Source organism: Manis javanica, chromosome 7, assembly GCF_040802235.1.
Source record: "Manis javanica isolate MJ-LG chromosome 7, MJ_LKY, whole genome shotgun sequence".
Taxonomy (NCBI): domain Eukaryota; kingdom Metazoa; phylum Chordata; class Mammalia; order Pholidota; family Manidae; genus Manis; species Manis javanica.
In genome coordinates, this window is record NC_133162.1 from 12894634 (window position 1) to 12916633 (window position 22000).

The 22000-nt window shown below is 36.0% G+C and overlaps 2 protein-coding genes across 7 annotated transcripts in view; one reads left to right on the top strand and one right to left on the bottom strand.

Annotated features, from left to right (window-relative positions):
* PDZD8 (PDZ domain containing 8) overlaps window positions 1-20495 on the top strand; it is a 65772-nt gene extending 45277 nt beyond the window's left edge. For 2 of the 3 annotated variants that reach the window (XM_017639837.3, XM_017639758.3), the window contains 2 exons: window positions 8700-8862; window positions 12983-15488. In XM_017639837.3, the coding sequence (XP_017495326.3) occupies window positions 8700-8862; window positions 12983-15186 (2367 nt within the window). In that variant the 3' untranslated portion in view covers window positions 15187-15488. Of the gene's footprint in view, window positions 1-8699; window positions 8863-12982; window positions 15489-20378 lie in introns of those variants that run through there. The other variant, XR_005059370.2, reaches the window with a different exon arrangement.
* A 102-nt stretch (window positions 20496-20597) lies between these two features.
* The window catches only part of SLC18A2 (solute carrier family 18 member A2), a 31787-nt gene continuing 30384 nt past the window's right edge, over window positions 20598-22000 (bottom strand). For all 4 annotated transcript variants that reach the window (XM_073240330.1, XM_073240329.1, XM_073240331.1 and 1 more), the window contains one exon: window positions 20598-20924. In XM_073240330.1, coding sequence (XP_073096431.1) covers window positions 20820-20924 — 105 coding nt within the window. In that variant the 3' untranslated portion in view covers window positions 20598-20819. The remainder of the gene's footprint in view (window positions 20925-22000) is intronic.

The following is a 22000-nucleotide window of genomic DNA, read 5'->3' on the forward strand; positions in this document are numbered from 1 at the left end:
TGTGTAAGTTTGAAATTATTTCAAGATAAAAAGTTATGAAAAACAAATAATTTATCCCTAAGGTCTCCCACTTCCTTAGTAAGATGTAAATCACCCTGTAGAAGTGAGGTGATAATCTATGGAGCTGAGGGTTGACTTCACGACTCAGAATCAGTTTCTGTTTGACAAATTAAAAAGGGCAAGAGTGTTCCACAACCACCTCAGACTTTGCATACTTTTCAGAGCTTTTTATTTCATTGGAATGGTTGTATAAAATTTAAATTAGTTTCAAATCAAAACATTAATGGAGACTTCAATCAGATTTGAGAAGAGAAAGAGAAGAAGAAACCTAAGTGTATTGCAGGGTAATCATTTAGATATGATTACTTTCCTAGTAGCCTTTGAACCTGGGCAATGGTCCTTTTTTTTTTATTCTTTAGATCTCTTAGTTAAGTTGTATTCATATAATGGACCTTACTTTTTCAGCAAAATTTCTAGATTTTTGTTGTGTCTTAGATGAGGCAACCAAAGGATGCAGTCCTAATTTATCATGCAGTTGCTTCAGACACCAGGTGGCCAGAAGTCCAGGCCTGCACTGTTTTTTGCAGATTATGAGACCTCACTTTTATTTCACTCAAGAAGTCTTCCTAATCCACGGAGGAGAAAGAACAGAAATGCCTGGATTGTGGTAGACATTTATTCCTATAATTTTTCATTAAATCTTGACAACAACCCAGTGTTGTAGATATTAGTATTATCTCCCTTTTATAGATAAAGCTCACAGAGGCTAAACCACCTGCCTAAGATCACAAAATTAGTAAACATTATAGTCATAATTCAAACTGAACACTTAAGACAAGGCATCCCAGCTATGACATTTTTTCTTCAATAAAGAGTTTTAAAAATGCCCTCATGCTGAGGAGAGGCTGATTTCATTGTTTTTTAACTATCCATTAAGAGGTGATGATTGAAAATGTAGGCATTCTGCTGACAAAATATTTACATGTAAAGTCCATTAAGGAGAATTTGGGACTTAACTTCCTATATTCAAATATGACACTTTAAGAATTGTTTTTTTTTTAAAAATAATTTTGTCATCATTTGGAATGGGAGGTGTGAAAATTTACTTCAGCAGGAGCACTTTTCTTAACCTGACAGTCTTTTTCATTTATCTGCCTTACATGTTTAAGATTTAAACCTGTTTGATTTAAACCTTTATGAACTGGTTAAACTTTAATGACAGGTCTTTGAAAAATTCTGTGAGAGTTGATAATTTTTATGTCAAGAGATAAAACAAGACATTTACCATATGTTTGTTTTAAGAGTTATACTTTCTATGAAAAAGACTGTGTGATCATGTATATCCAAATTGTGAGACAGTTTCAAAGAAAACAGGTAATAAATAATAGTACCTTCTTTTTTCTGTTAGAATGATGGACCTGAAGGGAAGATGATTGAGGGTTTGAGTCCTTGGAATCAACATGTATGATTATCAGTAGTTTAAGGGTCCCATGAAATACTTGAGTTTGTTACTTCTGGGCTGTCCAAACTACCTATGCTTTAAAAGTAGGTTAGATCTCTACAGTGATCCTTCAGATACTCAGTATTTTCTTTCTTTTCATATGTTTCCTTTTTCCTTCTAGAACCTATAAAGATTGTTTTATTAATGTCTCAGAGTCATAATTTATTGAAATGTGTTTTATAAGCAGAAATTGAGTAATAGTGCTCTGGTTCTGAACTCACCTCAGAATTGAGCTAAATGTTTCTTGTGTTACTTTACACTCAAGTGTGTTTGTGTGTGTGCGGGAAAGAAAGAGAGAAAGGGGAGGAATGAGTAAAACAACATATGCTTCTCCTTGTGAGTGTTTAGCATGGCAATAACAGAGTTAGTGGGATCATTGATTTAAGTTGTGATTTTTAAAGGTAATAGATTGGAAAATATGAAAAATGGCCCTATATCTTCAACAGCCTTGTTGCTTCTAATTGAGGTGGACAGTAAGCTGGTGCTTCCTGGCCTGTCAGTAATTTGTGCCATGTAACCATAAACAGAGTGACCTGGCATCTGGTATTCAATGAAATCACCAGAAAGTTTCTTGTGAGAAAGGAGAAGTTATTCCATGATGATTGTTGAAATGGACTGAAGGCCTCCCCTCCTGTATGTTATCACAGACTTTGCCTTTACTTTCATTCCCTCTTTTTCTTTTTAAATACCAAGATTTCATGATCAGCAACCCAAAGGAAAATATAATGTTGTTCCTTGTACATTTTTTCTTCACTGTGCTTTAATTTGTCCTTAAGAAACAATTTTTCTCTCCCTGCTGTTTCTTTCTTGGCTCCTTCCTTTTTCCTCTCATTTGATAGGCCTAGTCTGCTGCATAGAGGTTACTTTCTAATGGTGAAAACTGAAAATTTTGTGAAAAAGTAGATATTTGCCACATCAAAATAATTTCCACTCTGGAAGTAAAGACCATGCTTGAGCCCATTATACTTCTGGTGGGCTTGAACTGGCTGTTGTTCTTTCTCTAAATGTGAATTGACATCAGGCACTGTCTTTGTCTTTTCTAGTACCCTTTTTAAAATCATATAGTCATAAAATTATTTTAGCTTTTCAGTTTTGATCCTGTAAAAGTAAATTAATGTTGAAATGATATAAGGTAATCAAATTTAAATCTCCTAATGTCCTGAATTGATGCTTGTTTTGTAATGTTTACCTTGTTTCCTCAGCTGAAGAATAGCTTATAAATCTCCTTTTCATCCCTGTTTTTAACATCCCTGTGCTAAGTCTTACTAATAACAATAAAAATAAATTGAACCTTTTCATAGCTCCACATCTAGGTTGGGTATCATTTTAACAATGACATTCAAAGAAGTTAACATGGCCTAAAGTCATAGGCAAGGGTATTTCATTCCTAAATATTTCAGTATGACATGAACATTTATACAACACTTTACATTTTACGTAACACAAAACCTTTAACACATGTAAGAAAATTAATATTTGCGTAATTTCACCTAATTTTCAGTCTGTATTAAAATGTCCCTAATGTCCCATAGATATTTTTTGTAGCATCTCCTTTTTCCTAATCTACAGTCTGATCAAGATTCATGCATTACCTTGGTTTGTTACATTTCTTTAGTCTTTCTTTGTCTTGGTTTTTCTTTTTTTAAATCTAAACAGTCCCTCTTTTTGGGGGAATTACAAGAGGGAGATTTTTCTAATGCAATCATTTTACATTTTCTAACTGGCTTCTTTTTGACAGGAGATAAAGGGTGGAATAAGAAAAACTTCCTCTGAACTGGGCAATAAATAATTTAATAGATAAGCAAATGGATAGATTAATTAAGAGCTAGTTGCAGAAGCACTACTTATATAAATCCTACATTTAAAGTGAAAGGTATATTGTTGAAAGAAGAAAAAATCTCCAAGAGAAACAAGTCTATACAAGATAGAAAATAAAACAGTGCCCAGGTTTGCAATAAATATTTACACAGTCACAATATTGTAAAGCTGATTTTTAGCTTTTAGAATCAAACTTGATAGCTTAATATTATAAGAAAATAGATAATAATAGTTATCAGCTTTGATGGTAGAGTTCAGAAAGCAGAAGGTGTAAAGAAAAAAGGTGAAGGGAAGGATAGAAGTCCTAATACCAAGAGAGATGTCTGTATTTGCTGAAATAAAAAATAGGTGTGTATGTGTATTGATTAAAGTTATAAAAAGGTAATGCAGAGGAACTAAAAATAGTGGTGTAACTATTTAGGAGAAGAAGAAAGGACTAACATCCTTGTCTATTTTGATTGGAAGTCAACAAATTGTCTTAAATTTGATATATTAAGAAATAATGATCTATTATCTAGAGAAAAAAGGTAATTCCTGCACAACTAAACACAAAGAGTTTAAAGAGATGCTTGCTATAGTGAGAAGCTTGGAAAGACAGAAGATTGTTGCTCTTTATGTCCTATGTATTTGATTTTTTTTAACCACATGGAAGTAATACATACAAATTTTAAAGTTTTATTCTTATTCTTTTTTATTTAACAGTAAATAAAAACTTGGGTTACATTTTTCAAGTATTCTTTTCCTTTCATACACACCATTCTTGCTGCTTATATCTGGTTTAATCCTCTATCTGAGTCTAGTGTTTCCAGTTACCTGTAGTTAAGAGTCAGTATGCATTTCATTGACATAAGTTAAATGGAAAAACTGTCTAAATGCTGCTCTCCTTCCTGATTGATTTAAAGGCCATCAAAATTCATCCCACATTGTTAAGTAAATTGGAAAACTAAGGCCTATCTGAATGAATGATCAGTGATCTGTATATTTAAGTATCTTTAGACAAAAATGGCATATTTGGAGGTTTTGTCTTCACTATTTTTAATTGCTTTATTAAGGTATAACTTAAATGTAATAAATTAACAAAGTGTACAGTTAGTGAATGTTGGTAATTGTATACCGCCCTATAACCCTCACCCTGATCAACATACAGAGTTTTTTTCCCATCACCTTGAAAATTTTCCTTGTACTACTTGCCTTCAGTCTACAGCTCATGGCCCCCAGTCATTGGCAAATACCAGTCTGCTTTCTGTCACTTTTGTAATTTTGTCTTTCTTAGAATTTCATATAATTGAATCACAGAGCATAAAATCTTTTGTGTTTGACTTCTCTCACTCACTTTTCTTTGAGAATTATGTTGTATTGATATTTTTTGTTGTTGTTGAGTAGTTTTCCAGTGGTTATACCTTCCCTTTTTCTTATGTTTTTACCCTTACTCTACTATACAATATATATTATTTGTATTTTACAATATAATACATATACATATATATTTATAATATACAGTATTGAAGTGGTAAGAGCAGAAATCCTTGCTTCATTCTGGGTCTTAGGTAGAAAACATTGAGTATTTCCCTTTGAGTATTTATGTTACTTGTAGATTTTTTGTAGATGCCCATAATCAGGCTTAGGATCTTTCCTTATATTAGTAGTTTACTAAGGGCTTTTTATCATGAGCAGATGTTGAATTTTTTTTCTTTTTTGCAGCTGTTGAAATGTTTATGTCATTTTTCCTTTGTTTTCTTAATATGGTGAATTGTATTGATTGATTCCTGGGAGCTTGAATCAATCTTGAATTCTTAGAATCAAATCTCCTTGGTTATGATTATTATCCCTTTTATATATTGCTGGATGGGAGGTGTTCCCTTTTCCTTTATTTTGAAAAGATTCCAGGTAAGATTGTTATTTCTTCCTTAAGAATTCACCAATGGAGCAATCTAGACCTACAGGGTTTTTTAATTTTGTGTGTGTGTGTGTGTATGTGTGTGTGTGTGGTTGGTGAGGGACTGGGTGGGGGGAGGTTTGTAAATTTGTTGTATTAGATATAAAGGTATTCAAAATTTTCATCTTTTGGGGTCAGTTTTTGTCATTTGTATCTGTCAAGGAAATTTGTCCCATTCCTGTAGGTTATCAGATGTCATTGGCACAAACTTGTCCATAATATTGCCTTATTCTTTTCATTTCTGTAGCTTCTGTAGAGATACTCATCTCTTATTTTGACTTTGGTACTATATGTCTTTTCTTCTTTTCATCCTCAGTCTAGCCTCGAGGCTTATCAGTTTTACTGATCATTTCATTGAGTCAGCTTTCATGATTTTTCTGTTTTACTTTCTATTTCATTTGATTTCTGCTCTTTTTCTTATCTGCTACTTTAAGGTTTCTGATTTTTTAAGGTAGGAACTAAGATCATTAATTTTAGAGTTTTTTCACAACATAAGCATTTAAAGCTGTGAATTCTCCAAACAATGCTTTAGTTGCATCCTATACATTTTTTCAATTTTTTGATAGCTTGAATTTTCATCATTAGTCCATTCAGAATATTTTGAAATTTTCCTTCTGATTTCTTTGTTATTTATTTAGAAGTGTTTTGTTTCATTTACCAAATATTTGGGCTTTACCTGATTATCTTACTGTTCACTTCTAATTTAATTCCATTCAGAGAAGATATCTTGAATTTCAGTCATTACATTTAGTAACAATTGTTTTATAACATAGCACATCCTCATGAACTTACCATGTGCACTTCAAAAGAATGTGTATTCTGCCATGGTTGGCAGAACATTTATAATGTTCTATAAATGCCATTTAAGTCATGGCTGATAATGTTCAGGCCGTCTGTGGCTTTGCTTATTTTTTCTAGTTAGACTGGTTGCTGAGAGGTGGGTAGAGAGCAGGTTCTACCTCTAATGGCAGGTTCGAAAAATAATAATTGCAAAGGATACACATAATGAGGATAGGAGTAATTTTATGACTGTATTTTATTACCTGCCACAGGGTTCATTTTACACTCTCTGTGCTTTTGTATATATTAAACATTTTTAAATTTTTCATAATCTTATTATGAAACCAAAACCCCTCGGGTAATAATGTCATGTTTTAGGGAGAGCATCTTAGATTAGATGTTCCACCAGCCACAGGGAAAATATTTAGGATTTCTATTTATTTTTACCTCTTCATTTTAGAAGGTTCTGTTTTGGCATGCATTTTATAGTACATGGTACATCTAATAGTCATATATATAATTTTAAAAATACAGATAATTGTGTATGGAGAATTATATAATGTAATGTATTTTTTACTATTGTTTAAAAATAGGTGGAGATGTGAGTTTGTTCCAAAACTTATGGTACCTTTTATATTTTATTTATATTTTTTGCTCTTACCACTTCAATAGTGTATATTATATATGTATATATATATATTATATTGTTAAATATAAATAAGGTGAAATAACTTACAGTAAATAAGAGTCTTATAAACCTTATATAAATTGTACATTAAAATGAAATTTTATAGGACACTCATTTTTAAATGCTTTGTTTTGTCAGGTTTTTAATTAATAGGTGTTCTTACACTGTTTAAACTAATCACTGTCAGAATTTAAAGTTTTAAGTTTCTGTTTTAGAGAAGGCTGAAACTATAATTCCAAAATTAGGCCAGCAGTGTGAGTTCAAAGGAAAACAAAACAAGCTTTTAACAAGAGGTGAAAGAAACAGTGTATTAAGTTCTGTTCCCTCTGTAAGTATGAAATTAATAGCAAATACTAATAGTAAAAATTGGGTGGAAAATGAAGTAATTTAGTATTTTTCCCTATTAATTACTCCTATTGAAAACCTCTTTTTCCATTCTGGAATGTCCACCTCAAGGATCAAGTGCTTTTGCTTATTTTTGAAATAAGCAAAACAAAGGAAATAATATGATTGGTAGACCAAAAATAGCTCAGTTCCCTTCTCATCCCCATCCCCCAACCTCTGTTACACTTTAGGAACAAAAATACAAAAAAAATTCCAAATTTAAGTGTTAGTTTTTCAAATTTGTAGGACTCAGACTCATACAGTGTAGCTTTCTTGCCCATTTGCTACCATTAGCTTTCTGATACAAGAAATGTTTACCTTTTAAATTTTAGCTTTGGCATTCTGTATATTAAGAATATATTTATGATCATGGATTTGAGGCAATGTATTCTTAAGAGCTTTTATTACCTGAACAACACTTTTAACATTATAAGGTGATTATTTACTGTAAGATAAGAGTTGGACAAATGTTTTTGGAGGTTTAAACCCAAATAATGTTCTTTGGAAAAATGTTTCTGTTTATAAAAATTTAGGTAATCAAAAACTTGACTAGACTACCTTTCCCATTTCTTAAACATGATTTCTTGAATTATGATTAAGATTTTTCCTTAATTTAAAAGCAACTTTACAAAATTGATTAACACCCATATTAACCGCTTCCAGTAAGAGCTCTTTTACCAGCCAGCATCATTAGGTAGAATTAAATTTCAAGTTTTTAAGTGGAGTTTGTTTATTAAAGCAATACCAAGAGTGATATATTTATCAAATGTTCTTTGTCAAAGTCCCTCATGAAAAACCTTGAAGAAGAACTAAGAAATGTGGGCTGAATGATAATATAATCAGAATGATGTGTAATTCATCTTAATAAACACATGTTGAATTCTTGCTAGAGGAATATACCATGCTATCCTTTTTTTTAAAATCAGTGATTTGAATAAGGATGGATAGCATGTATTGTTTTTTTAATTCACAGGTGACAAGAATCTGCAATACATACTCCTAGTAAATTAGATGCATTCCTCTAGAAAACAAAATGATCCTTATCAGTTAAAACAGGATATCTCATTAATAACTCTTAATAAAACATAAAGGTGAACTTTTCCCTCTCCCTCAAAAAGAAAATTTAATGATGCACTATAAAATGGAGGTTCCAAAGCTTATCTAATAATATACAAGATTATTTATGTGATATCTCAGAAAAGCAAGATTCAGAATTATATTCACTGTGAGATCTCAATTTTGTGTTAAAATATATATATATTAGAAAATACAAAACATTGACAGTAGTTCAGATAGTATCATTAGGAGTGGTTTTCTTTTCAGTTTCCCTTTCTGTTTTCAAACCTTCTGCAATGAGCATGGACGCTAGAAAGACACACAGCAGATGAGGAAGCACTTGATCCTCCTGATGGCCCAGACGTGCAGCCTGTGCATGTTGATCTGTTGTGTCACAATAATGATTTCCTCCTGCTCTATTTTTCTGTAATAGACACCATGGTACAAAAATCAGTGCTCCTCAGTGTTTTAATGTTTTCTCACTCCACTACTCTAAACCCACTGAATCTGTTTTCATTTTCTTCTCTTTATCAAAGGTTGAATTAATAAAGGGGAATTTACAAAGCGTTGGACTTACACTTCGTCTTGTCCAGTCAACTGACGGGTATGCTGGGCATGTCGTAATTGAGACTGTGGCTCCAAACTCGCCTGCTGCAATTGCAGACCTTCAACGGGGAGATCGACTGATTGCTATTGGAGGTAACTACACTGTTGTGCAGTATACTTCACGATTACTGAAAAACCAGAGAGTAGATGTGGGGGTTTTCCTCTCTTCCTTTTTCTTTATAAGACTTTACTTGAATCATAGAGAGAAATAACTTAACAGTAAATAAAAATCTGAAGGAAGCCTTAAAATTTTAAACATATATACCATTTTAATCCTAATTTATAGATCTTTAAAATGCTTCATCTCTAGTAGACCATTTTTCTATAACCTGATTTTCCTTTCCTTCTCACCTAGTCCTGTTTTTTTACTGAATGTGATAGAAAGGGCAAATCAACTGTTGCTTTTGTGTGTGACCATCAGCATTACTACTCTGAGCCTAAACCTGACAGTGTTAGCACTAGTGTCCCCATCTCTTAGGGTTAGATAATGAACAGAAGAGAGACTTAATAATCCTCGTTCAGTAACTCAACTATCCTGTGGCTCCATATTGTCCCTGATTGGCCAGCCATTTGTTAATATGTTGTCATTCAGAGTGCAGCCAAATGACTACGGCTAGCAGAAGAATGTGTCACCCACTTGGCTTCCTATCAGTTGGATTGATAACAACAGAAACTCTGTTGAAGGCAGATTATTTGCTTGGATATTTCTGAATAAGCAGTAGGATTCACTGTGCACACCAACGAAGGAAATCTTTTCAGACCTTTGTAGTACCTGCCCACCCATTTTTGGCTTGTTAAGAGACTTCTTGAACATATGTTGGTCACAGTTGAGGTTTTAAAAGCAATATGGTTTTAAAAAACAGCTAAGACAGCAATGACATGATAGATGAGCTTATAAATCAAGGAGCAGTTATGCTTGGTTGCATATCAAAGAAACTCTGCCTTTGATTCACATCCATCATGAAAATAAAAATTATTTAGTTAAATACCTGGCAGCCTAACTCAGTCAGTATTTTCACATGGAAATCACATGGATCATGTCACATAAACAGTGCTTCTCAAACTTTCTGGTGTTTTCCAGTCACTCAGAATGTGGGTTCTAGTTCAGTAGACTAGAGGGGATCCCAAATTCTGTATTTCTGACAAGCTCCAAGATGCTACTGCTGGTCCATTGACACTTAGGATAGCAAGGCCGGAAAGAAGACCTCATCTATTCGATGGTTATTTTAATAGAAATGTAGCGGTTACTCTCCCTCAGCCAAAAACTACTATTTATTATAAGCTTTTATATCCACATATATCCTACATTAGTTTTACCTACACAACAGAATTGATTTTTTTCTTTTTCATGTTTTTTAAGGAAAGGTTACTGTTTTCAGTTACACAAGTAGTACATACCTACTATCAAAAATCAGTATAAATGTATGCAGAGTGAGAAAGCAGAAGTCATCCTTTCATATCTAAAAATTTTTTTAAATTGAGATAAGGGGTAGGTATAATACATTTTTATAGCTATAGTTCATTTATATGGTTATACATTAATTTTTTAAATATTTAGTAACAGGATTGGTGATAGCTGAGTTAAGATTGGCAAAATGTTTTCTATTTGGAACTCTATGATGAGAGTTCATTTTACTGTTTCTTCTACTTTTGCATATATTTGAAGTATTCCAAAGAAAAGGGATCCAGATTTGGCCAGCCAGTCCTAAGAGACACACAGTGGCCATCTGCACAAAGTGCCTGGTGGTGGGGAAAAGATGACATGAGGTCAGGTGTTAGGTCACAAATAAGTCACAAAATTAAGTTTTTGACTATAGATCATTAGATGGACTTTTCATGTATGCATATGTCAAACTACAGTTTTACTGGGACATGAATGTGGTTAGAGGGAAACAGTAGAAGTTAAGTCTGGATGAATCATGAAAAGCCACATTAGGAAGTTCTGGATTTCAGCATGATGAGTTTGTAGGCTAAAGGTTTTTGAGCCGCAGCTTTAGGAAAACTGGGGAGCAGTATGTTTGGTGATTAAAATAGGCAAGGTCTGAGTGAGGGATCAGAGTAAAGAGCTATTTATTACTATAGTTGAAGCTGGTGATCAGGAGTATCCGAACAAGGGATGAAAATGAACTGTAACGCTGATGGAATTGACAGTGGAATATATCTAGGGAGTCGGGTATTTCCAGGATTCAAATTGGATTAACAGGGAGGGTGGCAAGTTGATTGGCATAGTGGTGAAGACAGGAGGATGAGAAAGCCAAAGAGCGGTTTTTACTGCACTGAGTTTGTAGTGTGGCACGTCTGGGTGGTCATGTGTGGAAGTTGTTGGGAATGTAGGACTACAGTGAAGAGGGGAGACCAACCCAGGAGAAAGTTCATAGGTGAAATTACTGAAGTGGTTGTCATCCAGGGAGAGAGCAAAAAGGCAGAGAAAACTAATGACAGAACCATGGGAACTTTTGCCTACAAGGGGCAGGTATAGGTGGACAAAAGAAAGCAGAGGAGAGAGGATCAGAACTAAATTAGCACAAAACCAAGGAAAAGGAAGATTTTAAAGGAGAAAGAGGGGAATGAAAATATGAGCAAATGTAACTGCTTGAACAGAGTCCTGAAGGAAATGGAAAATAGAGTCCAATACAAGTGAGAGGGCCTTCCTCCTGAGATCAGTTACTACCAGAAATGATTGGCAGGGAGAAAAGGTGGCTTGTTGATCTTTTCAGTAAACGAGGTGATACCATCTACAGGGTAAAAGAGTAGGAAGGGTGGGTATCCGGGGAATAGGAAAGGTTGGAGGCTGGTGTTGCAGAGACTCAGTTGTTTGTAGAGACCAGAGGAGCACTGCAGGAGCACTGACTCTTCGCTGGAGACGGATAGCCTAGCATGGGGCTAGAACCAGGTGGTGAGTTCAGGAGCAGAAGAGGGAGGTGGTGGGGCTAGCAAAGCTGGTGATCAAAGGCACGGTAGGTACAGTTGAAGAGGAAAGGGCAGGGGCAAAAGCATCAAAAATCTTCATGTGAACATCACTGAAATCTTGAGGCTAAGGTTGGGGAGAAAAGCAAGTGGTACCAGAGCAGCCAGACCATGAGAATAAATGAGGAATGACTGGACCTGGAAATCACCACCAAACAGATGTAGTTACCAGACAGGATTGGGAGAGGTGGAAAATAGGAGACCGTGGTCAGAGATTAATTTCAAGTGAAAGAATGTTGATGTGGAAAAGTTCCAAGTGATGACCAGGTCTAAAGCATAGCCTTGCTTGGGCAGCTGAAGTAGGAGAGGCTATAGGTTGGGGAGCTCTGGAGTCAGGTTATTAGATGGGGCTGATATTACTTTGATTTATTTAGGATGGCCCTAAGACCTTTGGAAAGCAAAGACCCCTTCTCACCTATCTCTAAGTCCTACAGAAAGGGATAGCTTGGGTAAGTACTATTTGGGGAGGGTGGGAAAAGGGCAGGAAACAAATAAAGCCTTTAAATGATACACCTACAGTATCTCTAGAAGAATACACCAGAAGCTGTAGCCTCGACTGCCTTAGGGAAGGGACAGTATGGCTGGGGGAGATAGAGGTGGAAGGGAGATTTTGCAGTGTACATCTTTCTGTAGTTCTGAACTATGATCAACATAGAAGTAGATAATAACTGACCAGTTTATGTCTACCTTGTTCTTTCTGATCCTAAAAAGGATTAGGTTGATGGATAAGGCTAATAAAAAGAATCTGTACAAAGAATCTACTATTCAGAATATAGTATTTTGCTAACTTTACTTTAAGCATTAGTCTCTTGACTTGAATCCTTTACCACAAAGCTTTAAAAATTCCTTTGGTAGAATCACTTGCCCATCACCTTAAGTCTGGTTTAACCATTAATTCCTTTTCAGTAGATTTCTGCTCACTTCCTCAATTCAAACTGAGAAATAATGTCATTTAAACCTAGGAAGGAATGGGAAGCAATTAGGAGTTAGCAGCTTGACACCCTTCTCAGGACTTTGTGTCATCATTTGGTTTCTAGAAAAGGTAATTATTTCTAGGACATTAGCACACTCAGGGTTTGTGAATCAGTACACTGATGCATCCTAAAGCCAGTAATGTATTTTGGAGGTTTCCCTATTACTTTTCCATTAGTTAAATAATCATGAATTAATAGTAATTACATTTATCAAATTTATGTAATTTTTATTGTAGTGATTCACAAGCTTTCCCTTTTAAAATCCTAAACAGGTGTGAAAATCACATCTACGCTGCAAGTGTTGAGGCTTATCAAGCAGGCTGGTGGCCGGGTGCTGGTTTTTTATGAAAGGCCCGTTGGCCAGAGAAGTCAGGGTGCAGGGCTGCAAGATAACTTTGGACAGTTGGAGGAAAACTTTCTGTCCAGTTCCTGCCAACCAAATTATGAAGAGGAAACAGCTGGGTTGGCAGCAGATGCTGAAAATAGAGACCTGGATTCTGAATTTGAAGACTTGGCAAGTGATGTCAGAGTACAAAATGAGTTCAGAGATGAGGGCCAGGCATTAAGTCACAGCCCCAAGCGTACTCCAACGACACTTTCTCTTAAGCCTGTTGGAACTGTATCACCAGTTTTAAATCGTAAATTACTTGCAGGCAGTCACCCACCACCACCAAAACTTCCACCCAAAGAAGGAAATAAACCCTCAGTCCTAAAACCTTCTGATGCCACAGATCCAGCACCAGTGTCAAAACCCACCCAGGGATCCACTGTCAAACCACCCGTGCCACCACGGCCACAAGTCAAAGTTCCTCTGCCTTCTGCTGACGCCCCAAACCAGGCAGAACTAGATGTTCTCACTGAGAAGCCAGAAAAGGTGCTGCCTCTTCCTCCTGCAGATAAACCTGCTGAAAAGCAAGCGAAAAATATGGATCACCTGGAAGATGCAGCTGCATCTAAGCCATCTTTAGCAAAGCAAGAATTTGCAAAAGATTTTACTTCAGAAAGTTCCTGCCCTCCTAAGGACAGTTCGGATGAGCCTCAGACATGGGAATCATCTGAAATTCCATATCGTAATAAGCTAGGAAAATGGACAAGAACCAAAGCAACCTGTGTCTTTGACATAGAAGCCTGCCACCAATACTTAAACATTGCACTGTGGTGCAGGGACCCTTTTAAGTTAGGGGGTCTCATCTGTTTGGGTCACGTCAGCCTAAAGCTGGAAGAGGTGGCTCTAGGATGCCTAGCCACATCAAATATGGAATACCTTTCAAAATTCAGACTGGAAGCCCCGTCACCTAAGGCTATGGTCACGAGAACCGCGCTGCGCAATCTGAGTATGCAAAAGGGATTCAATGACAAGTTTTGCTTCGGTGACATTACTGTTCACTTCAAATATTTGAAAGAAGGCGAACCAGACCACCATACAGTTACTAACTTAGAGAAAGAAAAAGAACTCCATTTGGTTGAAGAGGTGTCTGCCCTGCCTAAAGAGGAGCACTTTGTTGGACAGATGAGTCTAACAGAAAACAAACATAGTTTCCAGGATACTCAGTTCCAGAACCCAACTTGGTGTGATTACTGTAAGAAAAAAGTCTGGACTAAAGCTGCTTCCCAGTGTATGTTCTGTGCCTATGTTTGCCATAAAAAATGTCAGGAAAAGTGTCTAGCCGAGACTCCTCTTTGTGGAGCAGCTGACAGGCGGATAGACCAGAGCCTGAAAAACCTCAGGCTGGAAGGACAAGAAACTTTCTTAGGCCTGCCTCCTCGCGTTGATGCCGAAGCTAGCAAGTCAGTCAATAAAACAACAGGTTTGACGAGGCATATTATCAACACTAGCTCTCGTTTGTTAAATTTGCGTCAAGTCTCTAAAACTCGTCTTTCTGAACCAGGAACTGATCTCGTAGAACCTTCACCAAAACACACGCCTAACACATCTGACAATGAAGGCAGTGACACAGAGGTCTGTGGCCCAAACAGTCCTTCTAAGCGGGGAAACAACGCAGGAATAAAGTTAGTGAGAAAAGAGGGTGGTCTGGATGACAGTGTGTTCATTGCAGTTAAGGAAATCGGTCGTGATCTGTATAGGGGTTTGCCTACAGAAGAAAGGATCCAGAAACTAGAGTTCATGCTGGATAAACTACAGAATGAAATTGATCAGGAGCTGGAACATAATAATTCCCTTGTGAGAGAAGAGAAAGAGACAACTGATACGAGGAAAAAATCACTTCTTTCTGCTGCTTTGGCCAAATCAGGTGAAAGACTACAAGCTCTAACCCTTCTTATGATCCATTACAGAGCAGGCATTGAAGATATTGAATCTTTAGAAAGTCTGTCTTTAGACCAGCACTCCAAAAAAATGAACAAGTACACAGATGATACAGAAGAAGACCTTGATAATGAAATAACCCAACTGATAGACTCTCAACCATTCAGCAGCATGTCAGATGACTTATTTGGCCCATCTGAGTCTGTGTAACAGCCTATTTAACTTACAAGTGATATGGGGAGAGTTGTACCTACAGTACCACAGATACAACCATGTTTAAGCCCTCTTAGAACGCACTTTGGCCTGCTTCTCCACAGTGATTTGCTTGTGTAAGGACAAGAATGAAAAAGGTGATTTTCCGGCAAAATCATGACCAGCTCACTGATTGGTTGTTTCTGATTGCATTGATAGCTATGCCTTTTGGGTTTATACTGGGAATTTATTTTTACTAATTTATTTTTAACTTTTTCTATTTATGTCATTAGGTAAGCTAACTTTTCGTGTTTATGTGTGATGTCTCATTGTGTTATTTTCCTTCCTTAGTTTGTGAATTAGTGTTAAATAAGATACTGCCCAGACTCCTCAAATAATTTCATTTCCATCATGGTTGTAACAACAGATTTGCTGCATGCCCAAAGTGACAAAAGCAAGCATCAAGGAAACAGGTTTTGAATCTTTGCGTGATAAAGTTGTGTCTACTTGCTTGATATTTTGTTATTTTGGGGTGTTTTTGTTTTGTTTTTGCCAAATGTAACTCACACAAACGCAATGCTGCAGCTCTAGACAGTTATGCTGGCTTAGTAGAAAAAAAAATACTGCCTGCTTCTGTGAAATTTCTTTCTAGTTTTGGTGCAGTTTTAATAAGAATCTAATGATTAATTTGAGGAGCTTATACTGAAAAACAAAATGGAATTAGAGAATGCAGTTTATCAAGAATTTCATAGAGGATAACTAGATTACTAAAAAGATGTAATCAGTAGAATTTTGAAATAGAATCTTTCAAAATGTTGATGTTTTCCTTTTAAATGGAAGTTCTGAACATTACAGTGATCATTCATCTTAGTTCTCCCAAAGGAAATAAAGCTTGTGCAAGGGTACAGTTCCAGAGGCCTGTTCTTAAAGTGCCCATGTTGATAACTGGTTTTGGCTTTTTTGGAAACATTTTCATGCAGGACAATGTTGTGAAGGAGAAGAACATGGCAAATGGATGTACTGCTTTGCCTGACATCCTGCAAGCTTAAAGGAGTAGTGATTGTTCCGAATCCTTCTGTATCTGACTATCTTCACTGGTTAAAAAAAAAATTTTTTTTAGTAGTATAGTACATAGGAATTGGGACCAGTTCTGTGAAAATGAAGATTTACTCTGATACTCAGTCCATCTTGTGGATCCCAGTAACACCTGACTGAGGGAAATTATGTAAGTGTGGCCTCTTTTAGTATACTGTGCAAGTTTTGGCCTTGTGGATGCCTATAAGATAGACTTGTATGTTTTTTCCTATTGTAGGTAACTGCTATGATAACTGATACATAGTAAAACTGACATGAATTTTAAACTAGTGGGAACAGCTTTCATGGCTGGCAGGAAAAGGCACAGTATAACAGTAAGGATTCTGGCCCAGGTCTGTAACCAGGATTCTACACAAGAGTGTTTTAATTCAAGCTCTTTCCCTGGCCATTAATGAACTGTGTAGCCATGGCCAAGCCACAGAAGGGCTTGTGTGCCATCGTCTCCCCTGCTCTGAAGTAGGAATAAACAATACCTATTCCTAACTACCTACCTACCTCACAGGACTGTGAGGAAAACAATATCGCAGCTGTGAAAGTCCTCGGAAAAGTAAAAAGCTATTCAACTAAATCAAAGGACTTAACTGGGTGATAACAGCATATTCTGAGGGTAGAAAAGTTAATAGCCAATTCTCATTCCTATTTTATTAAGTGAAATACTAGGAAACCAAATACCTTTCCTGACCAAGTTTATAACAAATATATATATGTATATATCCCCCTTTTTATTAGTTATTTAAGCATGCTTTGCATTTTAAAACAGACTGCTATAGAAGTCTTTATATACCAGATTCACTGAAAGCTAACATATTCTGTAACATACGCTTGAAACAGTTTGCCCATTGTAATAACCAACTTTCATAACTTACCATTGATAACCTGGAAGGCGGAATGTCTGTAAGTGGCTGGTGTTATGGATTGTACCATGGACGTTTTAGTGACATCCAAGCGTGCTGCTGAAACTGATGCATTTGAAAGAGCTGTAGAAATAATGCAAAGCTTTGGTTTCATAAAAATCTACTCATGTTTTTAAAGTATTTAACTCTGTAGAACTACGATGATGGAAAACTCAGTAATGCTGCTAATAATATTTGTAAAATATACCTTCAATGTAGTGCAATATTTTTATATATACTGGGAGAGGCAGTAGAGGCGTCACAGTTGTGCTTTAGTGTGAGTGGGAAGCCCTCCAGTAGCCTAGGAGACTGAGGTACAGTGAGGCCTCGATGGAAACAGCTGTATTATATTACATTCCTGATGTAATCCTGCTGCCATGCTATGTTATCAATAGCTTTAAAATAAGATGAATAAATAAAAACTACCACAGAAAACAAGAATATCTTCATTTGATGACATCTGAAAAAGGTGTTTACTACATTTCATTGGGACTGTTACCTGGTATAGTTTGGCCATGCAAATAAGCGTAACAAAGTCCACTTTTGCTAGCAAAATCACTATTTTGAAAATTTTCTAAACATTAAATTTTGTTTTTACTGTTGTTTTAAGCTGTGAAATATAAGACTTATAGATTTGTGTCTATCGTCTATTAGCAGTTAGACTATATAGAGTGCTTTCTATATTGCTATTTAGGTAAATGGCCGGGTTAGACAAGCTGAGCAACATGTTATTGTTTTGGAATCAGAATGTGCTACATTTCTTAAAAATCAAGCCTGATTTCTTCAATATCAGAACTAGTTAGAACAGAACTAGTGCAAACTATGGGGACATTTTGTGATTTTGAGAGAAGAAAACATAAGCTAAAAATTTGAGGCTACTGTCAAGGTCTAAATTTAAATGTATCAATTTTTTTAAAAGACTGAACATACTTGGCTCTTACTAATAGTAAGGTAATAAAAATAGTAGTCTTAAGTTCCCTAAAAATGAATAAATTTAAAATCATTTTAATTTTAAGAAGTATTTCTAAATTCAGGTAATAGCTTTCCTCTAAAAAGGAGGCTGAGGGAGGTTCTCCTTTAAGGTCTGATTAACATGTGGGCTCTAATCCCTGAAAGATGACACTCATACACACCATAAGTTTTTTGGAACTTCCAGGGGCCCTTCACTGTGTCAAAGGGCTGGATATTACAGTTTGTTTCATCAGACATAGTTATTTGTTCACAACAGTCAGGAAAATAACTTTGAAGATGCAAAAATAACTTACTGTTTTTTTCCACATTGACATATGTCTAGTTACATATTGCAATTTAAAACAAATTTTGCAAAGCCATGAAGTACAGTTCAAACTGACATGGAGTGGATTTTACCTGATGCCAGCAAGCAGAGAACAATATCTTTTAATATAATATTCACAGTCAAAACAGTACCCTCTGATGTATTTTACCCTAACAATGTCTGGTTTATAAAGGAATACAGACAGGCACAGTAATGTTCAGAATGTTTATTAACTAGCTAAAACATGACAGAGGCAGATACACTTAGCAGTCAGAAGGAATTAATACTCATTGCTACCTCATTCAATTTTTTTATCTGTTTTACCAGGTACAGACTTAAAACCCACCTCTGCTCAAGAAAATGAATGTTCAGAGAGCTGTATGTTATTTGCTCTAATACACACATTAAAGGAAAAAAGCCTATCTTTTCACAGTCTCACTAACCCCAGAGTATTAGTCATAGAGGAGACCTTACAATTACTGATACCTTTTGCTCCCAAAACAGTTCTGAAAAACTTACATCATCTATGATGTTTTGTCTAGAGTTCAACAGCAGGCATGCCTTTGCCAGTCATTCCTGAAGACTGAAGCCTTAAAGGCAAAAATAGGAATAAATTATATGGGGGGTGCGGGGAAAGCCACAAACCCTCTTAAGAGAATGAGTTTGTAGCATGTTATTTTTTAAGGCTTTCCCTTGTGAAGGTAGAGAACAATCCCACCTTTTTACCTTAGCCATACAAGAGCACTCCAGAGCCACCTTTCAAAGTACTGGGCTTGGGCAAGTTGCCCAGTGCAAATAACTTGAGTAGGAAGCTTCTTGCTTCTAACACCCTGCACTTGAAATCCAGGGTGCAAATCATTCAAAGCCCCACAGAAAAGCTTCATAAGGCAAATAGAAAAGAAGTATTAGCTACTGCTAGAAAATAAGGAGGTGAGGAGTCCTTATTCTAAAGTTCTTTGCTCCTTGTCCAAGTTAACAGAAACACAATTTTGCTGAAGAACTGACATGAGATACTTTTTGTTTATGATTACAGATCAACAATTCACAAGTAGTATTTCAGACATTCTGCACTATCTTCACACTCCATATCTCATACAAAGCTTGATAAAAACCGACAAAGTTCACTAACACAGTATTTGCTGTTAAATTAAAAGGCACATCAATATTGTCATGATGGGAAAAACTACATTGCACAGCAAGAGACAGAGTAGCAGAAGTTTTTAGGTATTTGGTTTATTTCCTGCCTCAAAGGGGTGTGTCCTGACCACCCTGTTATTTTCACCTGTTATTCCTAACATGATTCAAGACAATTTTGTTCCTTCATCTTTTAAAATGTGTTTTCACATTGATGTGAACTTTTAACAGAGGTCTATGAAATAATAGTTTCAGACGACTCAAAACAGATACCTAAAAAATCACTCGGATGCCCTCCAGACAGGTCAAAGATAACAAGTCTGATTTTTTACTTCATAAGAGCTCTTCACCTCTTAAATTTCATTTCTAAAACTCAAACTAGATGTTGATATATCTTATGCTTAAACCTTGACAAGTATAAGGTACATCTATCCCCAGTTTCTTTCATCCAGTAAGACAAGTATATATTTCATAGGCAAAGCTAGTTGTTCATAACCATACGTTTGGGTGCTTTTCTCTGCTTTCAGAACATTTACTGTTTTTTCACTTACTGGCTTTACTGCTTGCTGCCAACCACAGGACAGGTAAACATAATTTTTAACCATCTGTTTCCAGGTAGGTGGACATGAAGATGACATAGAAAACTAATGCTAGCTAAGATTTACAGATAAATTCAAAAGAGTGACTCAAGTCCTTGTCCTCTGCATTTGAAATAACTAGCTTTTAAATCATAAATATATTGATAATAATTACAAGTTAAATAACAGTGTCACTACAAAATATATGCTGTCTAATTTGATTCTGTTTTTCAGACTTCCTTCTAGTTTTTCTCATGGTTGGAAGTGCCTTGGATATAACGTGTGCTTTAGTTTTAAACACTCATTACCAATCTTCAGAAAAAATACAAGACTCTTTTGCCCAAGTGTTCATGAATGTAAGTTTAAAAATTATATTTCATTTGGATTCAAATATTTATAGATTTACACTATATCTATTTCTTCAAAATATATTGTATAATTAATAAAACCAAATACATAAAATAAAGTTTTAAACACTATTTATACAAAACCCCTAGAAAAGCTGCTTTTTCTTTATAAGGCTATTGGCAATCGATCATAACCTTGGAAAAGAAATGATAACCTTTGGTCGTTTTACTTTTTCACCAGGGATGGATGGTATGACTAAGTTCAGGAGGAGTCATTTCACTAGAAACACCTTTATACAATTAAATACTTAAGTGACTTTTGAGGGTCTCAGTCACTTTCAGATTCTTCATCATCATCAATCGGATATGACTGGATGTTACTCTGAGTGTACATTTTTGTTTTAACGGGGCAGTTGTGATCCATGAGAATAGCCTAAAAAAGAACAAAGTACAGATATATTAACTTGTTTCATAAAGATAAATGGTTTTAGCCTGCCATTTTTAATGATTACTTGTTTACCATAGTACCAACCACTATTAACCAGTCATCTGGTGCAACTGCCAGGGTGCGTGCGTGCGTGCGTGTGCGTGCGTGCGTGCGTGTGTGTGTGTGTGTGTGTGTGTGTGTGTGTGTTTAGAATCTTGGAGTCAGGCTCGGGGATCCTGGAGGTCACCCAGTCCAACTTCTATTCATAGACTTCATTGTGGCAACAGCCTTAATAAGGATGTTCTCTGTTTAATGAGACAAGCCCTCTTGTTAGAAATATACTTGAGGCTGTACCGTCTACATTATTTCTGTTGTGGATCCAGCTCTGATTCCTGCTGTCCTCACAGACTGACTGCCCTTATAATGGTTTAAAACCATTACCATGGCCCCTTAGATTTCCAGAGTAAATACCACAAGGCCCTTTATCTTTTCATAAATGGTATTTTCAGAGCACCTTTCCTCAAATCCTGGCTATATTCTTGCTGAAATGTATTTTAAAAAAACATTCTATGAACATAAAAATCTTGTCCCCTGCCTTATTAAAACTGAAAATTTTTAAAGCCAATTGACCCTCAGTTGATAAGCACTCAGAATCATTATTCATCCTGAAAGTATGCAGACCAAGCACACAGCCTGATAATACGACTGCCAGGATCATGCAAAGCATTTTCAGTGCCATACCTCAGCTTCCCAACAGCCCCGGGTGGTAGGCTGATAACCCTCTGTATAGACTCAGAGAGTGCACAACAGCTGGAATGGGGCAGATGTGAGGCCAGGCAGCCTTATGCCAAAGTCAGCTCCTGGAGTGCCACGGGGTAGGCAGAGGAGCACAGAGGGCATGGATTCTCTCATCCAGTATGTCCTTTGGAGTTTTCCTCCATGTAAACTATGCCCCCAATAACTTTGTGCGATTTGAAACTCTAAATGGCAACATTTCTCTGGATTAAAGTTTATCTTATGTTGGCCCATTGCAACCTATCTTGTGTCTGTCAGCTATTCCTCCCAGTCCTTGTCCCACAGAT